Source organism: Castanea sativa, chromosome 2 (assembly GCF_040712315.1).
Source record: "Castanea sativa cultivar Marrone di Chiusa Pesio chromosome 2, ASM4071231v1".
Classification (NCBI taxonomy): Eukaryota; Viridiplantae; Streptophyta; class Magnoliopsida; order Fagales; family Fagaceae; genus Castanea; species Castanea sativa.
Window position 1 is genome coordinate 9,095,857 of NC_134014.1, and position 26,350 is coordinate 9,122,206.

At 32.9% G+C, this 26,350-nt stretch overlaps 2 protein-coding genes across 3 annotated transcripts; one reads left to right on the plus strand and one right to left on the minus strand.

The window, feature by feature from the left end:
- Window positions 1–9,209: 9,209 nt before the first annotated feature.
- LOC142623597 (protein LATERAL BRANCHING OXIDOREDUCTASE 1) lies at window positions 9,210–10,872 on the plus strand. Its single transcript, XM_075797037.1, has 4 exons — window positions 9,210–9,565; window positions 9,647–9,894; window positions 9,975–10,302; window positions 10,388–10,872. The coding sequence occupies exons 1-4, from the start codon at window positions 9,308–9,310 to the stop codon at window positions 10,640–10,642; spliced, it is 1,089 nt and encodes a 362-aa protein (XP_075653152.1). The 5' UTR covers window positions 9,210–9,307; the 3' UTR covers window positions 10,643–10,872.
- A 4,951-nt stretch (window positions 10,873–15,823) lies between these two features.
- Window positions 15,824–25,148, minus strand: LOC142624306 (cullin-1-like). 2 transcript variants are annotated; one of them, XM_075797835.1, is made up of 20 exons: window positions 25,004–25,148; window positions 23,656–23,835; window positions 23,413–23,512; window positions 21,515–21,700; window positions 21,127–21,174; window positions 20,839–21,042; window positions 20,674–20,751; window positions 20,379–20,468; window positions 20,141–20,260; window positions 19,960–20,022; window positions 18,470–18,505; window positions 18,313–18,387; window positions 18,082–18,228; window positions 17,944–17,999; window positions 17,667–17,787; window positions 17,344–17,505; window positions 17,106–17,249; window positions 16,765–16,983; window positions 16,499–16,666; window positions 15,824–16,404 (listed from the first exon to the last, which is right to left on the minus strand). In XM_075797835.1, exons 1-20 carry the CDS (start codon window positions 25,024–25,026, stop codon window positions 16,303–16,305), a joined length of 2,322 nt encoding a protein of 773 aa, XP_075653950.1. In that variant the 5' UTR covers window positions 25,027–25,148; the 3' UTR covers window positions 15,824–16,302. The 2 variants fall into 2 exon arrangements, with proteins under 2 accessions (XP_075653950.1, XP_075653952.1); XM_075797837.1 differs by lacking the exon at window positions 25,004–25,148 and adding an exon at window positions 24,451–24,570.
- Window positions 25,149–26,350: the final 1,202 nt, after the last annotated feature.

The window sequence follows — 26,350 nt, forward strand, 5'->3', positions numbered from 1 at the left end:
TGTCGCAAAATTAAACTCTAATTGAAATCCAATTTTTACATTAAACTAGTGGATGTCCCGCGCGATGCACGTGTTCGTTATTAGTTATTTTATGATACTCATATGTATTATAATGTTTGAAAATTTAATTTCGATTATTTCGTATACGTCACTAAAATAATGAATGAAAAAAAATTGTAACACTATTTCCATTAGTAACCATAATTAATTAGACTCTAAAAATGCCACTCTATGCTCTTTTTTCATTGATCAGGTGTACATGTATATTTAATTCTTACATTTGACCGTTTCCACTATAATTTTTTTTATTATTTCTTTTTCTTTTTTTTTTTAAGTATTTTTTTAAAAAGAAAACACGTGAACTTTTGAAGGTTAAACATCTCAAATTTAAGGTTTATAATTTCTAATTCGCAAAACTAAATATACATGCCAAGAGATTAAAAATAAACAATAATTGAATAGGGAAATATAAACTTATACTATTTCATATATTATGTTTAATTTTACTTACATCTGAGTACCTTAATCACTTATAAAAATTAAACACTTTCCAAAAATATAAATAAAGACAAAAAACTCATATCTTTTAGAAATCCCATATGTTGTTAAAGCATTGTATCAAGTTTTGATAGTGTTGTTAAGAAGTTTAGATCATATGCAATTGAAACCAAAGCCAATTTCATACTCTTTTTTATACTAATTCCTCACTCTTTGTCTCTCTATCTCTCCAGTTCTATTTTTCTTTTGGCCTTTTGATATTTTGTGAAACTGGAATATATAAAAGAACACGAAAACTAATATTGAATGGAGAAAACCTTTCATTTATTAAATTAATGAAATTAAAAGTGGAAGAGTTCAAAAAGTTGGAAAAGAGAGTAGAACCAAATATTTTAATTTTTTGCATTTATGGCTTAAACTAATCATTGATAAGAAGATGGGAGATGAAAGGCTAAACGAAAAAATACTCATACAAAATGCCACATGGCAGAACCTCATGCACTTTTGCATGAGGTCTCTGCTTTTATATATATATTGATTGATTAGCTCACTTGACACAAAAATTTAAAAACATAGATTAGATTTGACACGTGGGACAAAATTAGATTCTAATTGAATTTCAATTTGAAATCTAATTGGATTTTCTCTCAGTTTTACCTATTATTATATATATAGATTGGTAAAGTTTCTGATAGTTGAATAAGAGATCTGAAATTCAATTTTCACTTACTTTAAAAATCGATTGGTGTCTTGATTTGATAATAAGAACTGTTATCAAGAGTGGACGCTATAAGTTGAAACTTTCTAAAAAAAAAAGAAGACAAACTTCTAGACATTGGTAGAAAAACCCATCAGATTTAACCAGCCATATCTTCTTCTCCAAATGCACATTATAGTAGGCCTATGAAGTTCAACAACATATTGTGAGTCTACTTTATATATTTTTTAATAAATTACATTTTAATAATATATTTTAAAGGTGGTTTCAAATTAAGTTGTATTGTGTCATATGATTTAAATTAAACAAAATTTTAAGATTAAAAAAATATATAGAGAAATGATATGTCCACAATATTTTTACCACTTAAATTACTTTTCTTCCCTACTAATAACAACTTGTCACATAAGATTTGTTGTAAAAAATGTTGTGAAAATATTATGGACATATTATTTATCATTAAAATAGTATATAATTATGATAATTATTAAAAGACATTTATTATGACTTGGATATGCTCGGTCCAGATATAGATGCTATGACGTGAAATCCAAGAGATTCAATGTATCCTTGAATGTTCTCTTTAATGAGGTCACCTCATTTTTTCCTTAACCTAATTTATCACCCCCGAGGGAGAATGGTGATGGAGATGTATTGCAGCCTTCTCCTATTCATCAACTTGAGCCTTATTCTTCTGCAGTTGATGTTACGGGTCACATGGGCAACTTGAGCCTCATTCTTGCGCAGTTGATGTTATGGATCACATGGGCTATAGATTTGTTGGTTGGTTGATTCGATTGTGTTTGTATATGAAACTATCTATTTTATTTATTCCATCCCTTCTGTTAGGTTAGAAAATTCTACTTTTTTAGGGAACATCATTTAATACATTGTCTTTTACACAAAAATGTACAATTTCCTTAAAATTACTCTCAAAATTTAAAGTTTACAACATTTTCACAATAAATCCTAGTTAGTAGGTTGTTATAGGTTTTTAATTTGAATTCACCATTGAAATTACTTTCTTACCCACTAGTAACAACTTGTTACATAAGATTTGTTGTGAAAGTGTTGTGAAAATATTATAGATATAAAATATTTTTAATTATTATTATTGTTTTTTTTAAGTGAAAGGTATGTTGAGAAATTTATTTATTGACTTCTGTTAGGTTAGAAAATTCTAATTTTTTAGGGAACATCATTTAATACATTGTCTTTTACACAAAAATGTACAATTTCCTTAAAATTACTCTCAAAATTTAAAGTTTACAACATTTTCACAATAAATCCTAGTTGTCAGGTTGTTATAGGTTTTTAATTTGAATCCACCATTGAAATTACTTTCTTACCCACTAGTAACAACTTGTTACACAAGATTTGTTGTGAAAGTGTTGTGAAAATATTATAGATATAAAATATTTTTAATTATTATTATTATTTTTTTAAGTGAAAGGTATGTTGAGAAATTTATTTATTGATCCCTTCTGTTAGGTTAGAAAATTCTACTTTTTTAGGGAACATCATTTAATACATTGTCTTTTACACAAAAATGTACAATTTCCTTAAAATTACTCTCAAAATTTAAAGTTTACAACATTTTCACAATAAATCCTAGTTGTCAGGTTGTTATAGGTTTTTAATTTGAATCCACCATTGAAATTACTTTCTTACCCACTAGTAACAACTTGTTACACAAGATTTTTTGTGAAAGTATTGTGAAAATATTATAGATATAAAATATTTTTAATTATTATTATTATTTTTTAAGTGAAAGGTATGTTGAGAAATTTATTTATTGACTTTTAAAAAATGACTTTGTTTTAAGATATCTCAAAATGGAATAAATAACTAACATTTTGGGATAGATAGAATATCATTTAAAAAAAAAAAAGTGGTTAGATTCACTACAAGAAAAAATGTTTATTGCAACGAAAAAAACCATTGCAATAACATTAGGGTCATTGCAATAGTTGATATAAGATGTTGCAATAAAATTTGAGGTAATAGGTCTATGCAACAAATTTTGTTGTTGCAATAAACTCCAAATATTTTAATAATAACTTTGATGCAATGATATATATATATATATATATATATATATATATATATATATATATATATATATATATATATATATATTGTTGCAATAAAAAATTTATTATTTTGAATATCTTGTAAGTATATGCTATTACTTCACGAAACTTGTTGTAATACATTGCAAATAATTGAACAAGATAAATTGGATTAAATTACTGCAATGATATCTTCATTGTAATAGATAATTAATTCATTTTGTCACTGCGATTGACTATGAAATAATTGATACCAAGTTATTGCAATGATATATTCATTGCAGTTACGTGTTTGTCATTGCAATAGATTGTAAAAGAATTAATATCCAATTATTGCAATGGTAACTTCGATGCAATAAACTATTAATTAGAAATTTTTGTTGCAATAGACTGCAAAAACAATTGGTATCAATTTATTGCAACGATTCTTTCATTTTAAGTTATTGCAACAATTTTTCCTAATATATTAAAGCTTCTATTGCTGCTGAAAATTATAAGTTATTGCAACTTATTATTGTTGATGCAATAATTTAACACTTTTAAGTTACTATTGCAACAATTTTAACTTGTAGATGCGATATGTTGTCTAAAACTACTATATACATATTTTGTTGTATTAACACTTGATGTAATAGACATTTTTTGTTGTAGTGATTCTAATTTAGGGTTAAATATATATAGAATAATATTTGAACTCAATAAAAATATAAGTAATGCTAGAGACACAAAATATTTTACAACATTTTTACAAATTATTGATGTGACAAGTGATTATTGGTAAATAAAAAAATATTGTTAGTTATGGGCCCGGATGAAAACCAATAAAAAATTGCCTTCAATAATAGTTTATAAAAATGTTATAAAATAATTTATTATAGCATTAATTTAAAAATATATATTAGAATGTTAATGCGTAAAATGGTACAGTTTTAAAAATTAAGTTGCAAAATATTAACCAAACTCTACAAACTCCATTTACATGCAAGCAGTGGCAAAATGGAGATGTCAGTTTACAGTCGAAGTGTCCAAGTACTCTACAGACTCCATTTGCACTCATTTGTACGTGGCTACAAGCTCACATGCTTATCCCTCCAAGAATTGACTATAAAAAGACTTTCAGGGACACGCCTTTAGACTTTAGAGCTTAGAGTCACAAAAAGACATTCCACTCTTGCTCTCATTTGTAATCATGTCTCGTTGTAATCCCTTTACTTTTTCCTTTTATCTTATCTCCTACGAACTTCATCATTTTCAATACTTTCCAAAATTATTAATCCAAATATTTATATTTCAAGTGTCAAAACCTTCAAGCACAGGATATTTTGATCATCCACGTTCAGAGAGTCATAAATTTAACAATTTGGTATCAACCAAAAACTACTCTATTTATTTTATTATCTCCTTTCACAAAACATCCAATATTTGTGATTTTTTATTTTAATTTTCATCATAATAAAATATTATAATAATAAAATAAAATAATATATTTAATACAATAAATAATATATTTATTTATTATTTTTCTTGTTCTTTTCTATCTCTCTTTTTTCATCTTTTCAATCCACAACCATTCACGTAGCCGCCACCACTACCACAAGTGTGAAACTTTTTCAAGCACTATCTTCAAGCACTCACGACACCACCACCACCACCACCACCACCACCACAAGTGTGAAACTCCAATGGGAATAAAAACTAAAAAGCCAGCAAAAATACAAACTCACGATAATCTGTCCCAGTGTGTACACAAATAATTTTGTTTTTTGTTTTTGTTTTTGTTTTTTTTTTGCTTTTTACATTTGAGCTACAATGCATAAATAAAGATAGTTGTGCATTGAGCTACAATGCAAAAAATTATCACTTTAGCTCCATCAATGTAACTGTAAGTGCACAATTGCACCTGACCCCAAGAACAGTTACGGGCTCAGGCCCAACGAGCCTTAAACAATGTAATTTGTAGAGTGTGGGCTTGAAACCCAGGTTAGAAGTGTTTGAGGATTAAATAGCAAGCTAAAGATGATAAACACTTAAAAACAACAAAGAATGCTATGAATCAATCTGCTCGGACGTAAGCCGAGAACTGTTCTTATATACTTTCTCTTTCCTTCTTTTTCTCTTTCTTTTAAGTTACCAAGAGGGAGATCCCCCTTTCTGTCTTATATTCCTCCTTAAATACTACTCTCTTGAATACCTTTTACACGTGTTGCTTTACCTCCCCTTTAACCTAGATATTTCTTTTCCCAGTGCCTTTGAATAGTAACCAGAAGTTTCTCTTCCACTGTTCAGGTGTCACTTCCCCATCAATGCGGCCAGGGTGGTAGGTGCAGGGTCTTTAATGTGGAGGTAGCAGCCTTTATCTTTGACATTTCTTCAACACCAGTGCTTCTGGGGCATTCTAGGGTTTACCCCTTTCAACCATTGGTCTTAACCGTGTCATCCCCTAATCTTTATTGCGAAACCCCGAGTTCTCCGGTGTCCGTCCGAGGATAAGTTCACCCTCGGCTGGATCCTCGGACCCTCGGCGTATGGGCCGACCCATAGTACCAACAAATTCTAAACCCAGTAGCAGGTCGGCCTTCCTTAACACGACCCAAAAGGCCCACATTCTCATCAGGATCTTTTTGCCCCCCACAGTAACCATAATTTTGTAGTTTGTGGTGCCAAAAATAGCAATTTAACCCAATGTAACCCCAATTTTGTAATTTTTTAGCACCACCAGCACTAATACTCTAATCACTCTTTATTTTTTATTATTTTAATTTAATTAATTTCCCATATTTGTTACTTTGAATACAAAGTTAATTTGCTTTTATCATTGTTTGCTTTTGAACACAAAGTTGATTTCCCACATTTGTTAATATGCTTTTTATATCCATTTTTATATGTTCATTTTCTTAAATATTGCTTTTGATTTATTATTTCCTGGGTTTAGTAATGGTTTTTAGAGCACAACGGCCAACAATTTTTAATAGAGATTTTCCATCAATTTTCCACTTATATATATATTTCTTACAGAGAACTGACTTAGTTGATAAGCAGGTCCATCTTCAAGTTGTATGTTTGGTGGGGTAGGTTTGGGATAACAATATATAGGGGATACCTTATTCTTAGAGCGAGGGGGGGGGGGGGGGGGATCCCCCCCCCAATGCCCCGAAAATTCTCAAGTAATATTACTGTATGTAATAATGTAATACAAAGTCTTAATTTGCATACACAAGGACAATCAGCTTTTTTATATAAATATTGTACTTGTACTGTGTATTAGTTCATCATAGGAAAACCATTTCACATTCGAGACCACTGCAACTCTTTTTTTTAAAAATAATGGGTCTCATCTTATAATAATATTATAATAAAATAAAACGACTTGTACAACCAACTTCTCTACCACTATTTTGCCTAATAGAATTATGAAAAAAAAAACCCACTTTCACTCACTAGGCATTATAGCACCTTAAAAAAGTTGACGACTGTAAAATTTTTCACAACTTTTTATCACAATTGGTGCGTGGTAGAGTGTGATTGTTGAACAAAAAAATTGTGAGTTTATGCGTTAGTATTTGTTAATCACTCATAGTATGTTATGTTAGAATTTTGGTAAAAAAGTTGTGAAATAATGTACGGTCTATAATTACTCATAGCACCTCTGTTACGTACAACAATTTTTTCTTTCCTCACTAGCATTTTTCAGTCTCAAACCCAAGGTTTTTTTACAAACCCAAATTTTAAATGTGTATGACAATTACATTTGCATATAGTTGTCCATTTATTTTGTTATTAATATCAATTAATACTTTTTCGGATTAATTTTATTCTCTTTTGATCCCCCCCCCAACCAAAAATCTTGGCTCTGCCACTGGCTTAGAGTTCCTTATTTTGGATTTGTTTTTTCATAGTGTTGCAAATTGTTATTGAATATGATCAAATTTTGATCAATTCATATTGTGTGAAAGTGTTTTATAAAATTTCATTAGATTTCTATTCTTTGTTGAGAGCTAGCACTTCACTTTTTGATGAGCTCCTATCTTGTTTGGTTGGCAATTTTATCCTTAAAATGTGGTGGGGGGGGGGGGGGACTTCATCTGGAAAAAATAAAGGTGTACATGTAGATTTGCTATTATTTGGTGTTTTGTTTGGTCTTATCTGGTCCCTTTACACTTTCTATTTTATTTTAGCTGGTCACCTACTGTATTGATTTGTGTAATTTTTTTGTTCAAATATTTAGTTCAAAATTAGTAACTCCATCATTTGTTGCTGCAGATTTTGGTGGGGGAAGCAATTATCCAAGTATTTCCTACATAGATTTTTATGGCTTCAAACGGTGGGTGCTATTCATAAACAATTTGTTCTTGTTGGGTAGTCCAATTATTGGTGTTTTCTGATAGCATGCTTTATATCCTTGGTCTAGGCAAAAAAGCCCAACAAACTGATAAAGGTGTAAAAGACTACTGAGAGAGAGAAAAGGTTGAGTGGTCCACCTTCATTCAAGCCCATTCCCCTTTTTTTGGTCAAGACACTTGTCATTACAATTTTGAAGGCTTTGGGGGGACTATGTATCAACCCCTGTACTTTCTTTTTGCTATTTAGAAGTTAGAACTACAAATAATGTATTGGTCCAATGGTGACAGACTTTTGGGACTTCAAAATTTTTTCCTCCTTAATATTAATTGACACTAGATCATTTGTGTGGGAATGATCTTTTTGGATCATATATACATATGTGCACATAAATTGTTTAGTTTATACGACTATATGCAATGCTAGGTAGCTCACAGGTTGAGCATGGTGAATATTAGACAGTACAAAACTGCACTGCCTAGTGCTGCACAAAATTTAGTTGCCTTGGAATCTCACTAACACATTTTTCATTGTTGCAATTCACTTTTCTAAAAAGAATATGATCTTTTGCTTTCTAAGATTCTCAAGTACGATTTTTCTACTTCTTTTTTGGGGACAAAATTTTTATTCTATCCTTCTCAGCACAAAGCAATTAACTTTATGGGAGAAGCCACATGGTACATGAACCAAAAGATGATTTCATTTCCACCACATAAGTTTCTGGGTTAATATCTAAAACCTCTTTTGGAATCAATTATTGCTTGATTTGTGTCTCAACATTTTCCTCACTGATTCAGCCATTTAAGTGTTCCAAAACTTGTACCTAACTGGGAAAAGCTATTAAGCTTTAAGATGTAACTCATATTTACTAAACCAAAATGTTTTGAGAACTCAATAACGTTTTCTTGGGGGTGACACAATCTTCCCAAAGCATGACTAAGTAGGGGTCTCTGCTAGCACTTAAGATTGAACGGGTGCTTTTCTTATTTCATGCTTTCCAAAAAGGATCTTGGACCACACATAATAGAGGGGCTTAGAAAGCATAGAGCCTCAAGTAAGAGCTAGTATGGACAAAGGGAACAACGACACTAGATTTGGTCTGCAGAAATGGAGACATCTACTACTTGCACAATTTGAGAATGGCCCCAAGTTACAACCACTCGCATAAGTCTGCCACAAGGGACAATCAGTACCAGGACTATTGGATTCCAAGATCTTAAACGCGCACACACACACACATATATATATGTATGTATGTATGTAAGTATGTATAATGTTTTCATACAAATGATGATATCAATACATAAAGGGACACCCCCTCCTCCCCCCACGAGTGATGCAGTAAGAGCCAAGAGGTACCTTATGTGTATCATTTGGTTGATTTAGTGGCCTTGTTTGTTCTCCAATTGCAACCAGACATCTAGTCGGTATATGTAAGGGGTTACATGTATGACTCAATTAGTGTTACGAGCAAAAATGAGATTTTAAAATATTTACCTCAATTTTATAAAATGCATAATGTGGGTCCCCAAAGAATTAGATACAAATTTTATATTAAAAAAAAATGCTCAACAATGTGCTTAGATCTGTATTTTCCTCCCTCTATAAATAGAGATTTGTGCAAGAGTAGAGTTACCAAGTAAAATCTCTTTGCATTCACTTACCTTTAAGTTCTATTCCTATGGCCCCAGTACCCCTTTCTCCAGTCAAGGTTGGGCACATTGATGATGTCCAAGAACTAAGAAACGCTAAGCCAACTACAATTCCAGAAAGATTTGTAAGGGACATGACAGAGAGGCCAACACTAGCCACAGCTCTATCATCAACTAGTGACATTCCAGTTATTGATTTCTCCAAGCTTATAAAAGGAGACAAAGATGAAGTCCATAGTGAAATTTTGAAGCTTGGAATAGCTTGTGAGGAGTGGGGATTCTTTCAGGTACACAAATTGCATATCTTAATGTTAGTGCTAAAAATGGTCATTTTACAGTGTAAGCTAATACTTTGTTATTTTGTTAAGGTAATCAACCATGACATTGAGCTTAGTTTGCTTGAGAGCATAGAGAAGCTGGCCAAGGAATTCTTCATGCTACCTCTGGAAGAGAAACAAAAATACCCAATGATACCAGGGACTCTTCAAGGATATGGGCAGGCATTTGTGTTCTCAGAGGACCAAAAGCTGGATTGGTGCAACATGTTTGCTCTTGGGGTTGAGCCCCACTACATAAGGAACCCCAAATTATGGCCAACAAAGCCAGCCAAGTTCAGGTAAAAGTTGTTCTATACCTTTTTCCAATAATTTCCAATATTTTTGGTAAATTACTGAAACTCATATTTTGCGTCTGCAGTGAAACTGTAGAGCTTTACTCAAAAGAAGTGAGGGCACTCTGCAATAATCTGTTGAAATATATAGCCATGAGCCTAGGATTGAGACAACAAGCCTTTGAAGAGATGTTTGGGGTGGCTGTGCAGGCCATAAGGATGAACTACTACCCAGCATGTTCAAGGCCTGACCTTGTTTTAGGTCTAAGCCCACATTCAGATGGAAGTGCCCTCACAGTGCTGCAGCAAGGAAAGGGCAGCTCAGTAGGACTGCAAATCCTTAAAGATAACACATGGGTGCCTGTTCAGCCCATCCCAAATGCTCTAGTAATCAACATTGGTGACACACTAGAAGTAAGAGATCTGAAATCTTATGTGTATCTTCTGTGTCAAAATCAATATCTCAACTGGGGTCTTTCTAAATTTAAAAAAATTTCAGGTTCTTTCAAATGGTAAATACAAGAGTGTGGAGCACAGAGCAGTGACTCATAAGGAGAAAGACAGACTCTCACTTGTCACATTTTATGCTCCTAGCTATGAAATAGAGCTTGGTCCAATGCCAGAATTTGTTGATGAAAGCAACCCATGCAAGTATAGAAGGTACAATCATGGAGAGTACAGTAAGCACTATGTAACAAGCAAGTTGCAAGGTAAAAAAGCCCTGGATTTTGCCAAGATTCACACAAAGATCTAGAACTAGGAAGGCCCACTTAGCCCCCCTAACTTGGGATACCCATTCTTAAACTTTGTATAAAGGGTAAAATATGATTAAGTTTCAGTTCCCTATATCCGGTAGAAAAATATAGACCAAAATATTAGTTAGTGGTATTCTATATCAAAATCAGTGTGGATCATTGGATTCCACTGTTCATGTGTATCTCTTCTTTGTATTGGCCGTCAATTAATGGAATCTTTTCTTTTCAAGTTGTGTTTGTTGTGGGGACTTTCATGAATTAGCAGCTGTAAGCAGAGAAGAAAACAAGGATCAAACAGAAGCAGATTTCATTCTTACTGTTTTCTCTATCAGATTCCTAATAAGGAAAGAAGCATTAAATCATGAACAATACCTCCACCCAATATTTTGAAAGAATCAAACCGAAATTTAAGAATCTCATGGGGCATTCCATTGGTTAAGGGGAGAGACCTTTTGCTTAGTGGTGGGAAAGAGGAGAGGCCCACAAATCACATATTTGCATGTTTGTTTATTCATATTATTGGTATGAGGGAGGGAAGCACTAAGAGCTGAAATGACGTTTGAGTGCTAACAAGTAGAGCACAACGCAGATCTACAACATTTATGAGCAAAAGTAATTGATGAAGCAATGAGCTTTGTGAAATATGGGTTAAAAAATGACCCAAGCACAGTCAACGATGACCTATGCAACTAGAATGATGTCTTGGGTTGAACCAAGTCAAGAAGCATAATTAGCAAAGTAAATGATGATGCAATCACTCTTGTGGTAAAAAAGATGACATGGTTTAAAGGCAGAGGAAGGTGATATGACTCTAAATGATTACCTCTACCCCCATTACTCCAACCCATAGGAACATGTATCACAAATATTTGTATTTTATGGTATCAAGGTAGAATATTATGGGAATTTTTTGGTAACACAGTGATAGATTGTAATGTGTAAAAATGGGAATATGTTTGTAATGCATAATAGGGGCATACACATGCATGTATTATGACCAAGTCATGCAGTTCATCTTCCAAGTAGACTGAGTTATTTTGTTTTATTATAACAAACTTCTTACCCTTTGCAATCTCAGATATTTTACACACAAACTTGGAAATTTAAATTATTTTTTCTCCAGTATATATTCGTAAAAAAAAAAAAAAAAAAAAGAACCTTTCTTAAAAAGAAAATTGAATCATACTGCAACATCAAAATAAACTTTTTTCACTTTGATGTAGGGGTGTGGTGGCAAGGAAGACGGGTTTGAAAGAGAAATCAGTGTCATTGAAATAGTAATTGAAGATATTATGTAATAAGTAAGATCAGACCCTTTGAGTAAATTAGTTGTTTAAAGATTTTTACAGATTTTACATGAAAGATCTATCCAAAAATGAATTAAAAAAAAAAAAAAAACAGGGAAGAGAAACTGATTAAAGACTTGGGTACTTATAAGGTCAATTAAGTGCTCGTTTGGTTAGCGCAATTTTTGGTCAAAATAATGATTGTATTTTCAAAAGGTGATTTTTTTTTGGGTGTGTTTGGTAAAATTTTCAAATTGTGCTTTTTGGTCCAGCAAAGGTAATTTTTGGTGTTTGAGCAATGGAGCTCCTAAGCAGAAATTCCAAATCCTGCTTTTTGGCCTACCACTTTTCAAAAAGCAAGATCAATTGTTCAAGAGTGTGTAAACTTTAAAGTCAAGATTTATTTGATATTCAGTCAATGTTTTGTATTTAAAGTCCTACGATAGGAACTTGGCTCTTATACCAAGTTTAGTGGTAAAACGTGAGAGACTAGGGTTAAAGGAGAGGAAAGAAGAGTAAAGAGAGAGAGAGAGAGAGAGAGAGAGAGAGAGAGAGAGGGCTTAATCAATTTAGTCTCTCACCTTAGTGACATGACGAAATTACAAGAATATTAAACAGCCCTATGTCAATATAAAAAAAAAAAAACAAGAGTAACTATAACAATCTTTTTGGGCATGGAAACATGGACCAAGTTTTTTTTTTTTTTTTTCAACTACAAGTCAAAATGTTGAACTGGTATTTTAGGAATTCACATCCCAAGAAATAGAACATTAAAAAAAAAAAAATTCATCAAATCACAAATCAACACCTTGCTTGAGTCTTGACTTTGGAAGGTTGAGTGCAGAGAGGCCAGTAGCCATGTTTGAGATACAAAACAAAACAAGGGCTGGACCCATTTCATGACTTTTGGAAATGACAACCCACTAGAAGAAACCTAGTGCTCACGCAAAGGTGTGCTTTGCTTGCTGTACCTACTTGTCAATGCCATTACCTCAAGTTGTTGGAAGAAAGAAAACTTCACCTCCCTTTCCTCCAAACTATCTTTTTCCAATAATAACTCTGTGTTTGTCTTTGGGGTTAGAGTTTGAGGGTGATCTCAGCAAATGGGTTCAATTCACAAGCTTAAATTGCGATTGCCTAACATGATTAAACAAATAATTTGTTGAAGACAAAAGCAAACCAAAAAGTGTAACCATTGGAAGATAGAAAAAGACAAGCGTGTTAGTACTAGTAGTAGATTGTGTCTGTTCATGGGAGTTATTCTTTATTTCTTGGTCACTTTTTTCATGAGTGGGGAATGTGAAGAGGACCGTTAATTTTGCTTTCGTTTTACATAAGCAAATTGTGAATTCGGCACGTTTGATTGTTTGTTTGTTCATGTCCATTGAACCTCATTGCAGCCCTTCCTTTTATGCATGTATTGTCCAACTTTGAAGTTTGAAGTCTATAGAATATTACAGTGGAGCCTCCAGGAAATTTATTGAGAGGGTCGTTAAAAAACTTAAATTAAAAGCAAATTTTAATAAAAAAAGAACTTGAATATAATGTGTTATTGACAAAAAAAAAATTTACAATTTCTTTTTACGAGTTTTCATATTTTGAAATCGTCATGTGATAGTTCATTATCAATTGTGACTATCTATTGTCAATGTAGATGTGACCATTTTATTTTGTTAAGTTTGTATAACATTTTTATTTTAATTTTTATGTAATTGTCATTATTTATTTGTTATTGTTTTTTATAAATTATTGACCTTATATTAATTATTGACCCACATAACCACACTCATCCATACATAAATAATACATGTAACAATCACTAACTTTATTATTATTTTTTCTTTGAATCACATTTTATAACAGAAAGTTATTATAACATCATAACAATATACACATGTAACAAATCCTCTATATTCCTTGGTTATTAAATTATATAAAGTTATATTATATTTATACCATGTATGTACACATCCACACGCTTTACAATTCACACAAATAACATTATATAAAAAAATAACAATAATGCACACAATTAGTATCATACACGCATGCTCTCTCACATATATATAATATAAATTTACAATAAAGAGAGGCATTCAGAACTCAAAAACACTCACATTCTACTCTTAGAGTCGGAGATACATAGAAAGTCAGATAGAGAACAAAGATGAGATAAGGTTTATGAGAGAAAGGGAGAGTGATTTGTGTTGTTAATTAGTTTTGGGATGAGCTGATCTATGTTGTTTGATTTTGGGCATTGATTTGTGATTATGGTGTGCAAGATTTAAGTCAAATTGTGCAAAAATATTTTTGAGGGTAATTAAATTAATAAAAAAGTATTTTTTATATATAAATATTTATATTTTTTCAAGTCAGGGGGTACCCCTGAATTATAAGTGCAGCCGCACCTGGTATATTATAAATAAATCACTCATATTGTTCACACTAGAATATGGAGAAAACTCTGCAATTTTCTTTTGGTGTTTGCTTGCGCAAGAAAAACAAATTGTGCAGGACAGGACAACTTGTGATTATTATCCTAAAAATAGTTTCAGACAAGTTTTACAAAAAAACTTTATTTAAAAAAAGAAAAGAAAATTACTTTCGCCTCTAAATTTCACACCCGGTTGACGCGACAGATTGTTAGTGGTAAGTAAAAAAGTGATGTCAATTGTGAATTCAAACAAGGACCAGTAAAAGCTTGCCAACAAAACTCAATTGTTGTGAATTTCCTATCATAAAGCTAAGTAGAACCTAGTTAGGCCTAGACCAGCACTATGAGGCAATTTTTTTTAACGATTTTCTTCTCATTATTGGTCTTTAAGTTGGCCTCAAATGGGTTGCAATAAGTTTGTCTCGCACATTTGACTACTCACGAGCTGTTTACATGGGTGAAAATACAACCTGCCTATGGAGTTGATGCCGTGTCAAGTTGGTTAAAATATCACATTACCACTCATGCATTTCATTATCATGACCAAAATTGCAAATCTGAGAGCTACCTCCATCTTTGCACAAATATCAATTTGGATTGTTTTTTTAATCATAACTAAGGCCTTGAAATTATTCTCACAACAGAAAAATTAAAAGATTCAAAGCCTTAAAACTCTTTATGACCTTCCTATCTGTTATCAGAACCCCAACACCTCTAGGATTGAAATGAAAAATTGATGTTTTATAATTGTTACATTCATTACAGAAAAGAAGTTAGGATACATCTAAATCTGCCAGCGGGCAGTCTGACAGTAAAGAGATTCTATGTAGCAGCTGAGTGGGGCATCGACAAAATCAGACAGGACCAAACAACATAATTAAGAGGCAGTGAACAATTACAGCAAGTACTCAGCTACTATGTTTGTTTGTGTCTAAAAAATCATTTTGATACAATGACATCACAGACATGCAAATGAGTGGAGTTTGCGGTGTCTGTGTTAGAACCCCTCATTCACTCTTTAAAAAATTAATGCAAATGAGTTTAGATCTCAACAAAACTGTACATAAATAACAATGACTAGTTCTCTCCCCACAGATTTATTAGGGTCTTTGCATATGGTGGTTTCTGGATACTATATAATCATACATCACAATACCTAATCACCAATTGACTGGAATAATGGCTCCCACATGACATCACAATCCATGACTGACAATTGATTGGCAATAATCCTTGGGGCTAATGGCTAAGGGTTATTTTCAATCCCATTAAGTGTAAAATTCATCCTGATCACATTTGTATAGACAGACTGATTTCTAAAACCATGAGAGAATATGAAACTCATTTTACTGTTGTAAATCCAACATGCGTCCCAAGCCTTGCAATAAAAGTATAAGCATCTTACGACTCCGGTTCAGGGACTCGAAATTTATAAGCAAATAAAATTATAGAAAGTCCAGACTAATGCACAAAACAACAGAGCAATAAAGGCTTGCAAGCAATGACAAGTAACATCAAGATACACTTTTCATTTTCTGCAGGGTCGGGGGTGGGGGTGGGGGTGGGGGTGGGGGTGTGGAGATAAACAATTAACAAACAAGCAGAAACTAAGTCATGAGACGGACATTGCAAAAAATTGCAACATTAAGATACAGGGCGGGATCCAACTGGTGCACTGGACCACTTTATAGAATCAATTACAATTTCACCAACCTGGGTGCTACATCTACAGTTGTTCTCCATACCTGGCTTTCAAGGCAAAATGTACAAGCATTCTCTGCTTACAGCTTCTAATCAATCAACAAAAGAGGCACTCACTTAGTGGCATTTATGTACAAGCCTTTTTTTTTTCTCTCTCCACCGTGAACTGACACTCTTTCTTTGTTATTTGCAGCATTAATAGCCACCAATTCATTTGGTGATATTCAACTACGACACCTCATGCCAAGTATCTGAACAAATTAGGGTTATCCTTGTCTCTTTCCAAATAATCTCGAGTGATCAGATCATCAATGCGCTTCTTTATTGCCTTCAAATTAGGCTGCAAAATCACATTTCAAGCAACAGCAGTGAGATACAGCTGATTAAAAGGAACAGGACATAAATTATATATGAGGAAAAGAGGTGCCATAAACCTTGAACATGTGACCCAACTGCTCAACACACTCCATGACCAGCTGCTGGTGGCCTAAAACTTTACGGCTCTTCATGACGCGCACAATTGAGGCATCAATGGCATACAGTCTGTCTTTGTCAACATCTTCAATTACTTTCTTCTTCTCATCCACTGGAGGGAGAAGAATCTGCACATCATACCAAGCAATAGATTAAACATCCCTAGCAAAAATCAGCAAATTGAAATGGCAAACTGGAACAAGACATTCAGAAAATAACTCAGTACCTTGATCCTCCTCATTTTGTCAGTAAACTTAGAGTTGAACTCAAAGTAATCAGTAGGAGATATTGTTTTCGTGTTAGGCTCCTTGTTCAGAATCTTGTACTTCGCACATGACAAGGAGTGGAGAAGTCTAACAATGTCATTATCGGTCAAGTTTAATTCTGTCATGATGTCCGAGTAACTCAATCTATCCGAGGAATTGAAAAGCAACAGGGCTGAGGCCTGTCCCACAAGAAGAAGAATTATCCCTCTATATTAGCAAGACATAAAACCATTCGAACGGGGCACTCACATTTACATAAAAGCATTTGCATGATAGAAATAAAACTTTGTGAACATATCACCTGATAAGTGGTCATAATCAGTTCCATAGTTTTGGGTTCAAATTTCCCACTGATATTACAAGTACCCAAAGAGTATATCCATGTAAGTTTTCTGTGCTTTGTTTTTGTTTGATAGAATTCCCGGAAAACTTTGACACACTTGACCTAAAGCAATAGCAGTAAAAGAGAAGGAAGTTAGTGACTTCCACAATAATTAACATTGTAAATTTATATTATCAACAAAAGAATTCCAAATTACCAACTCTGGTGGAAGGTTGAGGTCAAAAGACTTGTAACGTGGCCAAAAGCCAGTAGTCAGAACAGTAACAGTCAAGTCAATCCCTGGATTTGCATGTGAATTATTACTCAGATACTCCTCAAAGCTGGTCTGGTTTTCCCTGGTCAATGTTAAGTCGGTAACCTACAAGAAGGAAAAAAAAAAAAAATTCAATGGAATAAGTCTCCACTAGAGTACTATTTTGGATACTGAATAGTGATAATATATTGGGATCCATCAGTACAAAAAAATGTACTTCATTAACATTTAAAATTTAGTTCCTGAACAATTTTAAGGTAACTAACCATTCTCTCCATCTTTGAGGTGAACTGACCACCACATTTCCGCTTAATCTTCGTCAAAATACTCCTCTCATGGTCATCATTTGCACTCTTGTCAAAAAGAAGCCGTCGGGCAAGCTTCTTCCTGCCATAAATTATGCAACATAAATTAATCATTTACAACTTCTTGTTCTTAAAGTAAGCATAAAGAAATAATCAATGCAATTTTATAATCAATGCAATTTCAATTTTAAAAAGAATCGATTGAAGACAACAATTATTTGAAAATATGACTATTTACCTATAGAATTCGGCAAACAGGTCCTTTTCGCTGATATAGTCAAGCAACTTTACTACCTGCAGGTTGATTAGAAAATTATGTTCTAAAATATTTTCTATTAGAAGCTAAATAGAATAACTCATCAGGAGTGAAGGAGACCTTTTCAAGTGTTTCTTCAATGTCTTCATCACTCAGTTTCCAACTACTGCCTTTTTTAAGAATGTTATCACAAAAGGTAGCAAGCAATTCTGCACTTGAACTTCCAGCAACCCCCTTGTTGAAGACCTCAAAAGCCTCCTTGAGCGCCTAAAATGAAACACAGAATATTTAGATGTAGAGGAACATATGTGTGTGATCATGAAAACCCTGAAGGCATTTTCTAACACAAACCTTATGAAAAGTGTGATAATCATTCACATATGCTTGGTATTTTTCATGTAGCTCAATCACTTTTCTGACAAAAACCTGAAGAGCACAAAATCTATAACAGTTTCCAAAAATTAAACAGTCCAGACAAATTCTACAAGTACAATCTTCATACAATTACCTGTTCCTGCAAACCAACCATGTCCTTTTTCTCGGCCTGTGAAAATAATATAAGAAAAAACAATAGTGAGAATTATGAGCACAATGAACTGTTCAAATACTGGCACATATAAAAAGATCAAATAAAAAAGAAAAAAGATCAGTACACAATGGTCAAGATACAATGGTCTGGAATAAGTCACTGAACCTAACATTCTAATGATCATTTTCGTTGCATTAGTCTATACTAAGTCACTAATGCTAATATTATATATCACTAACCTTAAGATGATATGTGATGTGAAGGTATTCAAAATGCAACTCAAATCGTAAGCCTATTGGAACTCGCCTTATAGATTGCAGGTGAACATACAAGGTTTGATTTTCTATTGGATTAAAAAAATTGAAGGATTTCTCACTTAGTGTCCGTTTGGTATGATTAATTTTACCAACTTATTTTACTATTCAGCTTATTTTTGCTATTATTCATAGGTCTCACTGCACTTTTTGATACTATTCATGAGTCTCATTATACTATTGCAACTAACTTTTACCTTTATTTATAGTACTTTTAGTAAAAAGTTTTCAGTTTTAGCAAAATAAGCAAATCTCAAATAGACCCTTATTCTAAAAAAAAAAATGTAGGATGACAAATTCAGTAATAATTGGCTGAAGCATCTTTTCATTTATCAATCCAATTGGGTTTTTATTTAGTCATTACATTTTCTTAAATGATTAGCATTGGGTCATTAAAAATGAGTCATTCAGAACCTAGAAATAATTTTAATTTTGAAAGATCATACACCTAAGCCAATTCACCCATGTAGGTTATGGTGACCATACACTTTATGGACTCATTCTTATAACGGCTGTATTCATAATGAACTTATAATGACTGTATAAATTAAAATTAATCCGTTTGCATGTAATTATTTTTTTATATAACATTTTCTGTGTCTTCATGCCTCACTCTTTTAATTCCATTATTCCACTTTGTTGTAACAAGTGATCTTTCCACGCTTATTTTTATACTGTTCTAAGTTTTGTTTTATATTTCAATATGTTTCTATCACATCTCTGAAACATATTCAAATTGGCTAACTAGAACTCACCCTCAAAAGGAACAAATTAGAATGTAGCTTATGGCCTCAGGCTACTGAAATTTCTGCCAGAGATCCCATTGGATACTTCAGACATTCTAAAAGTTTACTCAGCAATAGGGCAACAATTAATTGCCACATAGATGACACATATTCACACACAAAACACAAAATTCAAGTAAACCAAATGTATCTAATCTTACATTTTGTATAGGGAAATGTAACATGTCTGAAATAATTCAAAGTGTTGCATGTTGTCACCAAGATTTTAGAATGGCTCCGTGAATATAAGAACAATAAAACACTTATGTGAAGAAGTATTATGGATGCCACCTCAAGGGTATGAAAAGAAAGTATTTTCTTATTTGATTCCTACTGTGGTAAAGCATTGAAGAGAAATCAAGGCACAGACCTTCTTGTTGCTTGCTGCATCTTCTGCTTGCTTGACCAAGGCTGTTACTTCAGCAGTGACATACTGCATTACAGAACAGTGGAAAAAACAGCTTTAATGAGAAAGAAGGAAGATGTGCCATGCTTAAGATCCCTTTTAAATTGAAGACAAATGAATAAAGCATAAGCTGTAGGCTACTAACCTGCTTAAATAAGCTGGAAACAGGTTCTATGCCTCGAGGTATTCTAAAAAGAAGCCTGAACCTTTCTTTATTTTTTGATAAATAAAAAAGAAGCTCGGACATTCTTGACAAATCTTCCACCTTAGACATCATTAAACACAATAAAAAATAAAAAAAAAGATAAGAAAGCAGCAATAATTGGCCAATTTTTAAATAATCTCAGCAAAACTATTTCAAAAATAATATAATCACCAAGTACCTTGTCATCTCTAACCAATGCATGGCATTGAGAGTTATCTTTTTCAAGCAGTTGGGTCACATATACAGACAAAAACTCATGTTGAATTTTCTACACAGAATAATAAAGAAGTCATATAACAAAGTAACAACCAGATTTACAGATTTAGTAGTAAAACATTGAAAGGCATTGCAAGAATCAATAAGCATCACTAAATTTTTTTAATATTTCATCAACCTAATAAAACATCATTCACAGGACTACTACACCAGAAAAGCTAGATTATTAAAAAATATATATATAAAAAAGTACAAACCTCCAGTAGCTTTGCCTCAGTACTAGAATGCAGGTAAAGAGAAACCCCATCTTTCTCTCGTCTTAAACACTTCTCAGCCTGGAATTCCCAACACACATTAGGAGAATAATTCTACATTTATAAGAAATCACTTTTTATCAAATAACAAGGGCATATAAAGTTTACTTTCAGCATATAATCTGGACAAGAATCTTCTAGAATCCAGCTGGAAGCTTTCTGTGAATAGTAAGCAACAGTATCTTTAAGAAACGCTGCCTCAAAATCATTTTCATACTGATCCATTTGCCCCATTCCAATTGCGACAAATATATCTAAAACATTCCTCAGTAAAGCTCGATCAACCTGCTCTCCTTCACGTTCTTTATTGATCTGATTGAAAAGAATTGTTTTAAGTAGACTTATTTCAGGGCTATACAAGTGCAGTATATAAAGCAGGCAAAAGTACAAACATACAAGAGAAATTACAAAATCCCTAACTTTTCCATTGAACTCCTCGTATACCTGAAATCAGAATTAAAATTTTTTTGATAGGTAAATAATACTTCATTCCAAAAACAATGAAAAGGTACAATGAAAAAGCCAAAGCACACAGGCAGCATGATTAGAAACAAAACAAAAAACTAGGATGCATGAAAAGCACAGCTATCTAACAAATCTGGTAATTCTGTATCACGATTTATATTTCATTTGGAGGAAAGTGAACATAAAATTGGATGCAAGACTTTCAAGCCTTAATTTGGAATGTGAACTAATCCATTATCAAGAGGCAATAAAAATAAGAATGGCCTCTACAACATTAATCAAGATGGAACCATCAAATAGGGATTCAGACATGACATACCAGATCACGGAAGCAAGTAAGTCCAACTTCATTAAGGCGCGGAAGGTTCCACTGAGCAATAAAATATCGATCAAGATAACTGAAGAAATGAGAAAGCCATCTCCCCAGAACTCTGTAGATTGCCCACCTTTTCACAAGCTCTCTCAACATAAATTCATCATTCTTCTCTTTTAAAGATGGTAATACCTGTACAGAAGAAGAAACTGTTAGAAGTTGATTGCAAGAGAACTATAAATACATTTTATTTATTGGTAAGTTACACACCCAGTGGGTTTTGAACCCACAAACTCACCCTCAATCCCATTATTATTGGAGAAGGAAGTGCCATAAGAGAATTATAAATACATACACAAATATATATATATATATATATATATATATATATACACACACACATGCACACAAACAATAAATTGGAGCTAAGATTCATGACATTGCTTTAGCTAGAAGTGAGATACTGATCCAGCAAATGTCCTTATCTTGTTAATTACTTTCCAGACAGTTTTCCTCACTCCTCATAGATAACTAAAGTCTAAACAATAACCGGTAATACTTCTTTTCCAAAGAAAAGAATAAGAATGCTTTCTTCATCTTTCAACATACTCACAAACCATTGAGAACTTGAAAGGCAGAAAGCTTCTGAGAATGGTATAACAAGCAGTAACAATATTAAATTACAGTGGATGTGTAATATTACCTTTTAATGTTTCCTTAATCTCATTTTTGCATGCAAAAAATGGACAACAAAGCATGAACTTAAAATCTAATCAACATGCAGCAGAGGCCATCAAATGATCAACAAGTAAATGTGAAACCTACTGAAAATTAACAAAATTGTTCTCCAATCCGAGAATGAGGTATGTCAAAGAAATAGAACAGCCACTTCAGAGATGGGAAGGATGCTCAATTGTCTTGACAGAGAGGCCATATGTAGGGATCTTGGATCTGTGAGGGTAAATATAACACCTTAAGAAGTCTCATTTTGATGGTTCGATCTGTTGGTGGTGACCAGGTGATAATATTTACTCTGATAATAGTGTTAGTATCAAATGTAATTATTCTATCAAATCTCTCCTTAACATTTAAGCTTTCCATCACACCACATCAAGCAACACTCTGACTAACCTCCCTTTCAAATGGAATTCTTTTTCGTAATAATTTAGGTGTCATGTGTCACAACAATCCAATGCTTTCCATTAAAGTGCCTTTACTCAATCATCAACCCATTGGCTCATATAGCGCATATGGATTTTAGGTTTTTGAGAGTTGAATGCTAACACCCTAAAGAAATGCTTCCCTTATTATAAACAGAAAATGTGTTTCAAAGTAAAAGAAATAACTGCCAATTCTGCTGACAGTAAAATAAAGGTTTAGCCTGATACGTTTAACTCTTTACTAAAGCAAAGGTTAATAATAATAAAAAAGAACTCCTCACTAACTATGGTATCAAGAGACCTCAGTTTAATTCTTCATATTCAAAATAATATATCCAGTAATAGCATACTAAACATCTCTAAGCAGAGATCTGTCAATACCTCACTATGTAATAACCTTCCCTTGTGGACTAGCAAGATTTCAATTAGAGCAATAAACCATTGTCTTCGCAACCCACAACTGAACCAACCCAAAAACATAAAGGATAAAACCTAGTAAGGAGAACTCCAATTCTCCAATGTCACACAAGAATAAGATTCAACTAAAAATATTTGTTGCCTTCCAAAGATGAAAGGAAGCCTGACGTCTTCCCTGATTTTATACAACTCACACTGCATTTCCTGTTCCATAACCATTCAATCCTATACCTCCCAGCATGATATCTACAGCAAGCAGTTTTATCACACACATTTCTTCAAGCCACTTCAAAAAAAATTCGCAATAAAACATGTAATATTCCTCACCGTTGAAGTTATGTACTCTTCAAATGTTTCCCTGTACTTATAGTAGATCTGTTGGGAATAATCATGAGGAGGCCTCTGTGTACACATGTTAAAGATGGTTCTGTGTATATAACATCAAGCATAACAGACAATATCACAATCATTTCCATCAAACTCTAAAACTTTAAAACACACACAATTCATTAAAAATAATAATAATTATAAAACAAAGCAAATAAAGCAAAATGGCAAAGAAATCAATACGTGTAGAGCATCATGTAGTCCTCGCCGCTGAACTGCGGCTCAGGCAACCCTTCTAAAATGTTCTTCAGCTTTGTGATCGCCTTCTGCATAAGCTCCCATCCTTGTTCGAAGAGAATGATCTCTCGCTCACCCCTTGTCATACTGCTATAGCCATAATTCCTTAACCCCCAAAACAAAAACCTGCCAAACAAAACACCCAATATCAAACTTTCACTCACATCCCATTATTTCAATTACAAAATTTCACACAAAACTTGTTGAACAAGAAAGAAACCCCCAAATTGAATTTCCCAGATGCATAAATTGAAAGCTAAACAAAATTTCCTCAATCCTCAGTCCAAAAACCCTAATGCTCTCTGTTTTCTCAGCTGAGGAAGAGGAAGCATTAAAGTACAACTGAAAGAGCTCAAAATACAAATTGGGATAATCTTTGCTAGAAAAAAAAAAAAAACACCTTTCCATACAAAAACATAGCATAAAACGAATCAAAATGTTAATTTTTGCAAAAAAAAGGATGAAGATTACAGAGGAAATTTCAAACATTTTTTTTTCCTTCTTCCTCTCCAAAAGAGTTGTGTTCTCTCTCTCAAAGAACACAAAAAGCTGTTATATGAGAAACCCATCAAAAGAAAGTAACAAGAATCAAGAATGCAACAAGAAAAATGCACAAGAATTCAACCAAAAGTTCAGTGCAAGTTGGTAACTTTGTAGAACCCAAAAAAAGAAAAAGGAGTTTTTGTTTGGCAATTCTTTCTTTGCTTGAAATGGCTAAGACTAGGAAAAAGAAAAGAGTACGTTGACTACTGTGTGTTGCTTTCTTGATCCTTCTCTTTCTCTTCTCTTCCTCTCTGTGTTTTTGAGAACGAAAAAAGAAATTCCTTTTTCTGTTTTTTTTTTTCCCGCGGGAAGACAATGTGAAATTGGGTTTTAACTACAAGTTGGAGTTGGAGGAGCCGTTATATATACTCTCAATTTTTCATTTGGCTCCTTCTTTGTTTTGCTAAATTACAATTTTTGTACGTTTTAAGTTTGCACAAAATTCAATCTAGTCCTCTAACTTTATTTTTACTCAATTTAATTATTTAATTTTTAAAACCTTACTTAATTCAGTCCTATAAATTTTAACTTTATTTGAGTCATCCCTCTCTGTCAAAAATGTGGTGTTAGTGCCTTTGAAAATGACATAATTTTGGTTTTCTTTGAATTTTTAAAATTGTTAATTAAAATTTAAAAAAAAAGATTTAAACAAAAAAAAAAATTATGCCCAAAACAGAAACAAATAAACAAATTCAGCAACAAAAATCAAGCATCTTGCAAATTATTTAGTTGAGGTAAAAATCGAGCAAACCTAGTATCATAACCCATAACCATAATCGAGCAAAATCAAGTCTGCCATAAACCTTCAAATTGGACCCGAATCTTTGTCTTTGCTGTTGTCATGATGGAGCTTAGCGAGCAAGAAGATGCTCTAGAAAAAGATCTAGTTGATGCAATACTAAGTGATCCCTAGAGTTTCGACCAAAGGCATCAATTTCTTGCAGGATTTTAAGGCTATGATAGAGACCCTAAGACTTTTGGTAAGTTTGTGTTATATTTTGAGTTATGCTTATAATGTTTAATTATAATACATTGTTGAAGGCGGCAATCTCACACTTTCATGACTTAAAAAGACACATAAGGGATGAAAAGAATATGTCAAAATTGGAGGCATGATTGAACAGGTAATTTCAATCAAGTCATACATATAAATCTCATGATCTGTTTAAAGGAGATTAGGAGTTATTTTAAATCCCATAAAGTGTGAAATTAATCCAGATAGCATTTGAATACACAGACTGATTTCAAAAACCATGAGAAAATATGAAACTCATTTTACAGTTGTAAATCCAACTCGTGTCTCTTCCAAGCCTTTTAATAAAAGCATAAGCATCTTACGACGTGAGCTCAGTGACTTGGGAATTACATTAAGAAAATGAAATTATATAAGTACAGACTAATGCACAAAACAACAGAGCAATAAAGGTTTGCATATGAAGATGGAGTGATGTACCATCCATCTAATAGACAATTAACAGACAAGCATAAACCAAGTCATGAGACTGGATATCTATATCTATTTATTTATATCTAAAAACTAAAGCTAAGATTTAATTGTTACTACGCTCCAGTTGAGCTACATCATTGATCATGATTCATGTTACCTTTTTTATTTTCCCTTCATTTTTTAAACAATATTAATATATAAATAAATAGTGCAACTTTACACATTCTTTAACTCATTAAATCCAACTCACTATGAACAACCTTACACATTCTTTTAACTCATGAAATCCAACTCACATTTATTTGGGCTTCTTCCAATTCTCAACTCTTCATTTCCCCCTTCAATTGCTACTCTTGTGAACTAAGTTTTTTTTAACATTATAAATTTCCAGTTGCTCTCTCTACATCCGCAAAAGTTGCCAAAGTGGCATTAGATTTGGAAAGTCCCTTTAAGGTATGTTCTTTCCCTTTTTATTTTTTCTTTTCCCCCAACTTCAATTTCTCCATTGGATTTCTAAAGTTTGTGGATGATATGCTTTTTTGTGGGTTGCCGACAATGTGATTACTTTGGGGCTATGGGTGGCTAGGATTGGTTTGTCAGTTATGAGAAGGGTTTTCAAGAATTAGAAATCTCTACAACAACTTCATACTT

What these genes read in the sequence shown, in the direction of transcription:
- LOC142624306 (XM_075797835.1), bottom strand. Translation starts at nt 25,026, where the DNA reads ATGGTTATGGGTTATGATACTAG. An exon ending in CATTGGTTAGAGATGACAAG is followed by an intron (nt 20,261 to 20,378) that starts GTACTTGGTGAT and finishes ATGATGTCTAAG; the next exon opens with GTGGAAGATTTGTCAAGAAT. An exon ending in TCAACCTTCCACCAGAGTTG is followed by an intron (nt 17,250 to 17,343) that starts GTAATTTGGAAT and finishes CTATTGCTTTAG; the next exon opens with GTCAAGTGTGTCAAAGTTTT.
- LOC142623597 (XM_075797037.1), top strand. Translation starts at nt 9,308, where the DNA reads ATGGCCCCAGTACCCCTTTCTCCAGTCAAGGTTGGGCACATTGATGAT. An exon ending in ACAAAGCCAGCCAAGTTCAG is followed by an intron (nt 9,895 to 9,974) that starts GTAAAAGTTGTT and finishes TTGCGTCTGCAG; the next exon opens with TGAAACTGTAGAGCTTTACT. An exon ending in ACATTGGTGACACACTAGAA is followed by an intron (nt 10,303 to 10,387) that starts GTAAGAGATCTG and finishes AAAAAATTTCAG; the next exon opens with GTTCTTTCAAATGGTAAATA.